The sequence below is a fragment of the Tenebrio molitor genome, chromosome 8, assembly GCF_963966145.1.
Source record: "Tenebrio molitor chromosome 8, icTenMoli1.1, whole genome shotgun sequence".
Classification (NCBI taxonomy): Eukaryota; Metazoa; Arthropoda; class Insecta; order Coleoptera; family Tenebrionidae; genus Tenebrio; species Tenebrio molitor.
In genome coordinates this window covers 13,906,155-13,917,261 of record NC_091053.1, presented here as the reverse complement: position 1 = coordinate 13,917,261, position 11,107 = coordinate 13,906,155, and the positions used below count along the sequence as shown (strand labels likewise).

General features: G+C 37.4%; 1 protein-coding gene across 12 annotated transcripts in view; it reads right to left on the bottom strand.

Annotated features, from left to right (window-relative positions):
- Positions 1–573: 573 nt before the first annotated feature.
- The window catches only part of LOC138137123 (uncharacterized), an 86,392-nt gene continuing 75,858 nt past the window's right edge, over positions 574–11,107 (bottom strand). For 9 of the 12 annotated variants that reach the window (XM_069056407.1, XM_069056413.1, XM_069056415.1 and 6 more), the window contains 4 exons: positions 4,717–4,895; positions 3,837–4,136; positions 1,841–2,319; positions 574–1,391 (listed from right to left, as the gene is read on the bottom strand). In XM_069056407.1, coding sequence (XP_068912508.1) covers positions 1,208–1,391; positions 1,841–2,319; positions 3,837–4,136; positions 4,717–4,895 — 1,142 coding nt within the window. In that variant the 3' untranslated portion in view covers positions 574–1,207. The remainder of the gene's footprint in view (positions 1,392–1,840; positions 2,320–3,836; positions 4,137–4,716; positions 4,896–11,107) is intronic. The other 3 variants (XM_069056411.1, XM_069056420.1, XM_069056410.1) reach the window with 3 other exon arrangements.

Sequence of the window (11,107 nt, the reverse complement as noted above, 5' to 3'; positions counted from 1 at the left end):
TTAAGTCTTCAAACATTTGTAAACTTGTTAAACCGTTAGAAGATTAAAGAACCTTTGATCACTCAAAAAAATCTTCTAAGAACAACGCACAAAAACTTGTAGTATTTTTCTATTATAATAAGTACTCCAATTTTAGTTTTTGGAACGTCTCAGATTATTTTTAGTAAATTTACAAACATTCAAGTTGTCGACAATGAAATAAGCCTGTGATAAAACTTTCCAGACCACAACAACTTCTAGAATTTATTTAAAAATACCACAACACCCAGGAACTACTTCCACTCTTATCTACAACTATACATTTTTTCGTTACACAATTCTCGCAACTCGTCATCACCTTCATTCATTACAAGCTATTTACACAACACTCCACACCCGAGCTGCACGCACCGATATCTCAGATAGCTACAGGATCTATTGATAACCCCATCTTAGAAACACGACAACAAACCAGAAAAAACGTTCTAGTAGAGCACGTTTCCGTTCAGCACTCATCCACATCCAGCGCACCCAGAATCTGCATTATCTCTTAGGTCAAGGAGGCTTCTGGTTGGGGCGTGACGAAAGAAAGTGTTTGTAACGTGACATTTATTGTAAAACAATGTTATAAATAAAACTTAAGTGAACATCAATATACGCGCTCTGACAAAGCAATATCACTTGATCTAAGTGTAAATAACTATTTCTGATGCGGTAAATAATAACAGTAAGGTTAAAGGTATTGTATTCAAAAGGCACTCCTATATTCAAGTCTTATAAATAGGGGGTTAAACGCACGAACACGTTGTATCTACAGGATTGTGGATTAAGAAGAGTAATCTTAAGAGTTAAGTCGAGTTTAGATTCTCCTAGTTTAGTTTGGAAGAACAAATACCTTAGTAATCCTAACGACGATGATATTTCAATGATATTTGAACCTTAACACTTGGTGCGAACGTATGACCCTAACCTACAGATTATTTGGCTAATGACTAGATGCTTACACTATTCTACCGTTTTTACAATCTACATAGAAGCTCAAAGAAGTTGAAAATTGCAACTTGATGCATCATCGGCGTGTCACACTCTCTACTATTTTTCTATGACATTTTATGGCAATGTATTTGTAGTTAGCTCAGTTGTGTTTGTTCCGTTGCAATTTTCTTCGTCCCAAGTACCGATTCCTGTTGGTGAGAACTGTTGGTCGACGTGTTTGACACTCCGAGTGCTAAATCTTCTCGACGTAGTTCCCTGGGAAGGTACCGAAGGCGCCGGTACGATCGCTGGAACCGACGTACCATCCGTCGTCGCACTTTTCCAACACGTACACCGTGTCGCCTTCGAGCAACTCCAGCTCGTCGTCGTTCTGGGGGAGGTACTTGAACATGGCGCGGTATCTGCAAGCCGAGATACTGCAGTACCAAGGAATGGTACCAATTACAAACATTTCAATTGTTGCATCAGCAACCGAGTTGTATCCGGTTTGTTGGTAAAGGAGATGACTTGCAACTTGTCTTATCAATGTGGACCAAAATAATGTTGTGTTTACACAATCGCCTATCAGTGGTCATTTTTTATGTGTGTGCAATTGGGTACTAACACATTCCAAGAAGACATGATGCAAAATCTCGAATGTAAAATTAAAATACGTAAAATCAATTTGTTTTTTTATCTACTTCCATTCAAGTCTTTGTTTCATTTGATTCTTTTTTTTTTGACAGTTTGGAACCAACTGATTGACAGCAATTTGAACGGAAGCATTTCGGGAAGATTTCCCCGCGGTCGACCACCCCTATGACAACGTGTAACAAGTTTCGACAAAAACACGTCCAAACCCTTTTTTTTTCAGCTCGGTACTTACGGTATTGGTTCCGACTGGGTCTCTATGTGCAGGGCCTGACTGACCGGATTCTTGGCCCTGTTGAGCGAGCCGTAACTTCCGCCGGAAGTGACTTGTACGGGTTTGGCGTGGTAGCTCGTCGTCAGCTGAGTGGAAGAGAGACTTGGGGTGTAGCTGTGACTCCCCATTGACTCCTTGCCGCCGGACGAGCCGTTCAAGAGGAGCGAATGGGCGGCAGGCGCCGCCACCGGCTTGGAACTGGGGGGCGGCGGGTCGCTCGCGTCTATCAGCACGTCGACGTACGACACGGGGAAGATGCCCTTGCGGCCGCCGATCTTGCCTTCGAACCAGTTGTCGTCCACCCTGCGGGTGATCACCACCAGCTCACCCTTCGCCAGCGAGAGCTCCAGGTGGGTCTGGGCCACGAAGTTGTACTTGGCCCGGGCCTGGCCCTCGTGGGACTTGCGCGGGGTGGTCTTGGCAGTGTCGTATGTGACGATCTGGAAGAAAATCAGAAAAAAAAATCTAAAAGGGAGGAGGTACTACTAGTGTACTACCGGTACTACTTATCTATGTATCTAGTTAATTGAGACAAATATATCTAAATGTTGTAATTTTGCTGTCGGAAACAATATAGGGAGTAGTAGAGGGTCTCATTTGGATCCTTGTGGCACAACAGATTTTCCCGAGTTTGGTACTAGCGAGTTGACATTAAAAGACGGTTCTAGGAAAAGATGAAAGGGATGTGGTGCGAAATAATCACACTTGTGGTAAAATAGAAACCACCACGATCTTGGCTTTTGCAAAAAGAATACTCCATAGAATGGCAAATTATAGAAACGGCGAAACAACTGTCAACAAATTAGCGATAATTTGATTTAATGAGGAAACAATCGGAAACTTTCCTCGTCATTATCTCGGTGCGAGTTTCACTTTTCCGCTTCCACCGTGAGAACGCGAAAAAAAGAATCTTGTTTTTTCTTCATCTATGGAAAACTGGAACGTTCGTTGGTTTCATTCAAAACTGTCATGGTGCAACAGGTCAAGTTATGAATTAAAATGGATAAACCGTGTTTGTTATTGGTACTATGAGCGTGTTCGAATATTTACAGACCCCTAATCTATTGGGAGATACTCTTACAGTACCGGTTATCTGCGTAACCTCAAGAACGTGAAGATATCGTCGAAGAATGTTACAGATAACGCGCATTGCGTCACGATGAATCTAAAGAGGTGTTTCCGTTATCTACAAAGTTCTGTTGGTACTTGTCAAGCTGACGGAGAGAAAAGGTACTTTTGGGTACTTCTTTCGGTACATCTACCGATCAGGTGTGAATAGAGTGAAAACCCATACAAAAAAAGTAGTACTTCCATAACTTGAATACCTTCTTTTTTTTTTATAAGATAGTACCTCCCATATTGTTTTCATAAACGATTTTCCTCAATTTATTTTTGTGCTAGCAGACTGAAAAACTACATGAAAAAGTAAATTTGAATATTCTCTCCTTTATAAGGTAGTACCTCCGGGACTGTCCTAATAAACTGCTTTCCCCAATTTATTTTGTATGCGGATAGACCGAAAACCCGCATGAAAAAGTACTTCAATAACTCGAATAATAACTTCTTTATGAGGCAGTACCTCTGGTACCGTCCTAACGAGCTGATTTCGCCAATTTATTTTGTGTGCGAATAGGTTGAAAAACAACATGAAAAAGCACTTGGATAACTCGAATGAACTCTTGTTTACTAGGCAGTACCTCCGGTACTAAATTAACGAACAACTTCCCCCATGTATTTCAGTTGAAACTTAGCTTCTGCATTCACTCTCGCGTCAACTCGTCTCATTTGCGTGTTTCCACTCGCCGGCGGCACCATCCGGTACCACTCGACGGATCGAGTGTGGGCACCTCTCAGACCAACTCTTGAATGGGCGTTCACCCCCGGGCCCGTCTACTACTCTTCCGACGACTTTCACCACGCGGTACCACTACGGTACGACCCGTCGTAACCCACTAACCTCGACATAGTTGACGGGAAAAAGTCCGACCATGGCATTCAACTCTCCTTCGTACCAGTTCTTGTCCACCTGCCTCCTGACGTAGATCAGGTCTCCCTTGCGGAAGGTCAGTTCGCGGGCCGTCTGACCCACGAAGTTGTAGAGAGCTCTGGCGAGGAGGCGGGGCTCGGGAGACCGGGGGCGGGGTTTCACGGGGGGCGACAACTCCTCGAAGTCGTCGTAGCGGTTCAGGGGGATGGGGGACTTCTGCGAGGGGATGAAGTTGTCGGTGTGGCGGCGGTTATTCATGTCTTGGAGCTCCTAAAACGTCAAACCAATAATAATAATAATAAACATAAGAAAAATAACTGATTTCTTTTTGGCAAACTAGACAGAAGGAGAAATTTTTGAAAAGTTTTTGAAAAAAAAAACAACAAATAAAAAAAAAAAATTACGGTAATACATAATAACAACTGACTTTTTTGTTGAAAACTAGAGAAAACAAATGACTCCAAGGACATATGTTCTGCAAGAAAGATTAATAAGTGTGATAAATATTAATTTCGATTGTGTCAAAACAGAAAAAAATATGCAAAAATAATTTTTACCTTGAATGCGGAACTAGTTTTATGACCAAGTGAAGATTAAACCGTACAAGGTTATGTAATGTTCTCTAAACTGTAAATAACACTACAGTAATTCTAACGCTACAGTGTAAACTACCGCTCAATAATAACACAAAGTGGTGTGTCAAATTGGAAAAGATCTTATTGGTCAAATTCAAAAAATTTGGGGGCGTAATTAATAAGTTAAGCAAACTGCACAACTACTCCATACATACCAACCACCATTAGTGCAAGCGTTACAGCGCCACCCTGTACCTCCCTAAATCTCTACTTACTTGCAACGACTTGCTAACCTGGAGGTATTTTCGTCGGCGCTCTTCTTGGTAGATTTTCTTCATTGCTTCGGCTTGTCGGTAGGCGAGCTCGTCTTCGCTCAGGTACTCTTTGATTTCTTGCCTGACCGGAGTCTTGTAGTGGATGGTCACTTCGTTTTCCACATATTTTCTTGGTGATTCTGCAATTGCAAATTTTCTTAGAACTTGGTTCCAGATGTCGGTCGAGTCGACCCGATTTGAGGCCTCTCGAATGTCAATGGCACGATACAGTTACGGTAATAGGACGAATTCTTCGGCGTGTACGATTAGCATTCGTTAGCCGTGGCGACAATATAGTTATTGAGTGTTCGCGAGCGTGGAATTATTCGAAAATCAGAACGTTTCGAGATTTTATGGCGTGGTTATTGTTCTGCATTTATGAGGGGACACGTTGTAAAATGTAGAAATGATTTAATTTTTATCGAGATCGATGATAAATTATTACGTATGTATTTTGCTTACTAGAAATAAATAGATTGTGGCTTGTGAGCGAGTCCTCTGGTCCAAAAATGAGAGTTATTAGAAGTACTTTCGGTGGGAAAAAATAAGGAAAAGAAAAGAATTTAGATATAATTATGTAGCGAGTAGCAGAATGTCAACATAATGCTTCTTTCTGGTCCAAAATATAATATTGAAGGATTTGAAATGTAGAAGAAATAAAGAAAGTTTCTAGCTTTGTGTTATTTCTGAGGACTTTGGAAGCAGAAATACTGAAAGAATTTTCCTTTATACCGGGTGATCAAGAAGGACTGTTTAAGTTGGCAGCACAATTAAGAAAATTTTTTAATTCGGTTATTTATAACACTGCAACCGGATATGTTTTGTTGGTTTATTTGACAAATATCTGATGTAGGTATAGCATTAACAACGACAAGCCATCAACAACCGAAAGTTACTCCTGTTATACGATTTAAAATACAATTCAGTGTTACCAACTTAAACAGTCCTATTTGATCACCCCGTAGAAATAGACACTAACTAAGAAGTATTTCTTCAAGATATTTTTTATTGTTGACGAAGATAAGAATGAGAGATGAAGAAACAAGAAGTGAAGAAGATACAGAGCAGTACAAAACGATACAAGAATGAAGGTGAAATAAAACAAAAGAGAAAATAAAAACAAATCTCTTATTTCTGAGGAAAGCAGAAATGCAGAAAATGGTAGAATTAATTTTCTCTTCTTTGTAAAATAAATTAATGAAGAAAAACTAAAAGAAGGTTCAAAAAGAAACCATTTAAGAAGTATCTTTTTTACTTCTTCGTTTTTGGAAAATTTAAGAATGGGAACTAAAAAAAACAAAAAATGAAAAGAGACAAGCATTAAGGTGGAATAAAAGAAAAAACAACAAAGTGGTAACTTGAGATGAAAATTCTTTCTGCTAATTCGATTTTCTGTTAATAAAAATTTTAGAAATAGAAATACAGAAAGTAGTAGAGTTGATTCATTTTCTTTTATAGAAGAAATTAGAAAAAAAAAGACTAAACAAACTTCCAAAATAGTAATCAACAAAGATGTATTTATTCATGTGTTTCCATTATTAGGAAGATAACAATGAGAAATGAAATAAAAAGAAAAGAAAAAACACACTACATAACAAAATAAAACAAGAATTAAGGTGGAATAAAAAAAAGAAAAAAAATCAACATAATTCCGTTTGTTATATCATATCTGTGGAATGTTTTTCTGCAGAAAGTGGTAGAGCTCATGAAGCTGTATTTTTTGTATTATTTCGTTTTGGCTAAGAATAAGAAATGAAGAAACAAAAAAATATAGAGGAGAACAAAATAAAACAAGAATTAAGATGGAATAAAAGAAAATAATTGTCTATTTCTGGGGAATGTTCAGAAGCAGAAATACAGAAAGTGGTAGAGTCAAAGTTAAAGAAGAAACACTAAACTAAGGTTCAAAAAAGAAATTAATCAAGTTGTATTTCTCCCCTTTTATTCAAATAACGGAGCTGATAATGAAAAATACAGAAACAAGAAAATGAAGACAAAATAAAATAATAATTAAAGTTAAATAACATACAAGAAAAAAACAACAGTAACTTGGGATCAAAATTATGTTCTCTTATTTTATTTTTGAGGAATGTTTAAAGGTAGAAGTATGGAGAGTGAATTTCTTTTCCTTCATAGAGGAAATTAAAGAAGGAAGACTGAGGTGAGTCTAAAAATGAAAAACAAGTTGTACCTATTTCTTCATATTTTTTTGACGAAACTAAGATTGCGAAATGAAGAAACAAAAAGTAAAAAAGAAAACAAGAATTAAGGTGTGAATAATAATACGTGAAGAAAAAATGGGGGAAAACAGCAGGCTGTTTCTTATTCTTATTTCAGAAGAATGTTTAAGAAAGCGGCAAAGTTTTCTGTTGTTTTGTAGAAGAAATTAGAGAGGAAAGACCAAATGAAGGGACAAATTGTGTTTCTTCTTATTTTTACGTTTCAACTCAACGAAGATTAGAACAAGAAATGAAGAAACACAGTCACAGAATCAGAAAAAAATATAAAGAAGATGCCAAAAATAAATTTGTCGAGTTACAAGGTACGTACATTTCCAAATTCGAACTGTTGAAGTGTTGGACACTCTTGGCGTCTTGGCATGTAGTTGTTGAACCAACAGTACAACCAACAACATTTCAATATTACTATTATTACTTACTCAGTCGATTACAAATCTCTTCGAGAAATGGAAACAACAAAACAACAGATTATGCCGGTTAGATAAATACTGAGGAAACGACCATAAACGCAACGCAGACACGTGACACACTAAGCCGAAGAGAAAAAACAGATAAGTGCACTTAACCACTACAAACACACTGACCTGTTTCGCGTCTACTTAACGAGCCGCAACATTTTTTTACAGAAGGTGTGCAACAGGTGTAGGAAGACGGAAAACGCCACAACAATTTTTTCCCCGGCTTACCCCAGCGCCCCACTTCGCGCACAATCCTATTAATACCACCTATCTAAATTTAATAAAGTGCACATTTCTGCAAATAGCGCAAACCGACGCCGCCATTACGTAATGGTGCAAAATCAAATCTGAATTTTTTTTTAACTCAAGGTAAAATCCACCGTAAAACCCGATTAGCATATCGGAGTGCGCAGCTTGTCTCGAATTTCCTACCTAACATCGCACTTCCGTTCGTTTTCCACCGGGCGTACTTTATCAAAAACTGTCACAGACTGACCGCGATCGCTCGCTCACGCCTTCTTTAGGGATCCCCACTGACCATGCTTGGGCAAGACACGCTGGAGATGGTCGTCTGGTGCGTGGCGCGACAGGTGGAACACCGGAGAGAGCAGAGCTGGCACCCGTTGAGTTGTGCTGGTGGGACGTAAAACGTGGCTTCCGCCCGAGCGGTTCCGTTGTTTTGGTAAGAAAATGTCATCTGGGCGAACCCGTCCGGTGCATTGTGCAACCATGGTATTCTTATCGGTGCGTCACTCTGTTTATGGTCGCGCAAACTTTAAAAATGGATTCGAGGCGCCCGATGAATGATGCATAATCGGAGGAGGATTAATTTGGGCGGTCGTAAAACGCGAGATTATGATCACGTTTGGCGGCGTAAAAGATTGTTTACGTTCGAAATATTCCTCTCCGGATTTTGGTGCGCTTCAGATATACACGGTGTCCTTTAAAATGTCTGGCATCTTGAGGGCAGATTTTTTTTGCAATATATGTAATTTACAAAATTGAAATGAAAAAGCAACGAGAAGAAAATATATAAAAACAAATAAATAAAGGCAAATATAAATTTTCACGAATATTTTGGAAAGTTTTGGAATTTTTGGACCTCTTAAAAATTTAAAAACCTAAAAAATTTTTTTATTTATATTTGATAGATCGTTATTGGTTAAAGTCAATTGTAAATAATTTATAAAATTGTAAATAACTTGACTTCTTGCAAATTCCATCGGAACGCTGTCTTCCAAAATTTTTCGAAATTTTCAGTTTGTAATACATAATAATAATAATAAATAGGTTTATGGGGTGCTAATATTATACCGCATAATCACAGATATCGAGAAAACTATGAAAATCAAAACATATGAAAAAATAAATCAATAAATCCAGATAGACAATTGTTTTTGAATTTATCCATAACACATTTTTGAAATGTTTTGGAACCGCAGAGATTTTTAGTACATCCGAGATTGATTAATTATTTTTGATAAATCATTGTTGATTGAAACTAATTGTGTAATCTACTTTTATTTTTAAATTATTCAAATAAATTATATACAGGGTGGAATAAATTTGACACTTTTCACGAAATATTCTTGCACATATTATGATTTTCGGCAAAAACGTCGTTAGTTTCAATCTTGTCCTGTATCTTGAAAAATGTTTTGTGTCATTTGGAACGCATTGGAGCCGTTACATCTTTTTGAAAATATTTTCAAAAACATTTTTTAACGTCTATCACGGTTGTGATGTTTGTATTTTCGAATAAGATAAATCTTAGGTGAACAACATGAAGATTTTTTGTTTTAAAATTCATTTTTCTTCTGAACTGAATAATAAAAAACTTTCCATGCAATGTAGAATTTTTGAAAAATGTGGCAATACCGTTATGTAGGTACTAAGATGACTGAGACATTAATGTTTTACCAAACAAAACACTATTTTTAACTTTTTTCAAAGTATAATTTTGTTCCTAAATCAAATAATAAAAATATTTTGGTTTTATTTCACTTTTTACAGAAAGAAAATTTTGAGACATTTTCATATTATGTTGAATTTTCGAAAAACGCTTGTTAGAAAGGCCTGAAGGACGTTTTGCAATGCGCAAACACGATTTCTTGCAATTTAATTTTTTTTTCAGTTTTCCAAATCCGAAATCTGACAGGAAAATTCTATTTAATTTTTTTTCAATGTGAGCGCACCACGATCCCGACCTTTTTGGGAATGACTAATCTGGGCTCAACAGGATGAAGCTTCGTCATATTTTATCTCGTTTTCTGCCAATTAAAATTTCCTCACAATATTGACTAAATTAATCAGCGTCGTTAGCCAACTTTCCAGATTTATCTCCGCTTGATATTTTAAGGCGTCAATTTTTCAACTGACCACGTCACTCAGTTGCTCAGCAGGTTGTCCAGATTTGATTCCCCCAGATGTTTTTTCCGCACTTGTTAAAAATGTTCCAAAAAATATTTTTCAAAAATATCTTTTTAAATCCATCCAAATTTCTACAACAAAAAAAAATTCTTCAATGGTAAAAATCGTATCTGGGAGAACGTCTTAGTCGAAAAAAATCTGTGATGCAACCACTTTTGCACATAAATCTCGACAACTTAATCATTCATTAAAACTTTTATCTTCCCGCGAAAAAAAATTATGAAAGTTTAGACAGTTTGCAAATATGTGTTAACTCTTCCTCGTTCAATTTGAATGACAGAAATCAAATCGACGCATCAACTTCTCATTTTTAATTTTGCAAAATTTCAAAAATTTCTACTTTCATATTTGAATATCAAAAGGCGCTCAATTTTTTTTTGGTTCATTCTAGTTATTAAAAATGTCACACAGTAGCAGTAAAAGTCTCTAAAATGTTTCCGGTGAAACTTAAAGAGTCAAAAATAGAATGTTCATTTTTTAATTAATTGATCAATTAATTAAATGACTTCAACCTGTCATGCTTGATAGTTTTATTTCAAATCTAGATCGATCTTATCAGTTTGCGCAATGAGAAAATCGTCAGAGCAAAAATAAAAAATTTGCAAAATTTGTACTGATTTTCTCTAGGTTTTGAGGAGGTAAAGTGAAACCACCGCAAACAGGTTGTCCACAGCTCGGGGCCTCAGTGAAAATAACTTTTACCAGATTTGGACTTTTACAACCAACAAATTGAATAACTAATCGAGCATAAACACTTATCCGAGATGCGAGTGAAAGTACCACTTTACGTAACACCAATCAATGAGATACTAACTGTACGGTATGGGTCCATAAACCAGAGGAAAATTGGCTATGGTGTGCCTGTACAAGGCCGTTTCCTGCCGTCGTGCCACCTGCTCGGCAGTTTTCCTGCGGAGATTCGCTCCCGTGGCCATCATCACGTTTTCTTTATCACTGCATCCGCCACTGCACCACTTCGCATTTTTCGCTCGACACTGACTGCTCCACTAATTCATTCGCGCTTATCTGATAAGACAATGGTGATATCGATCGTCACAGTATTTTTCTGATTGTGTCCGGTTGATGAGGTCGACCGCGAAAAAAATTATCGCCGTTCGGATTTCGAACAGTTATGTCAGGCGTGATTGGGCAACGGATATGTGCCAAAGTGGAGGTGGAAGAGTCAAAACAAACTAGCGGAACCGCAAGAATGTCTACTGGTAG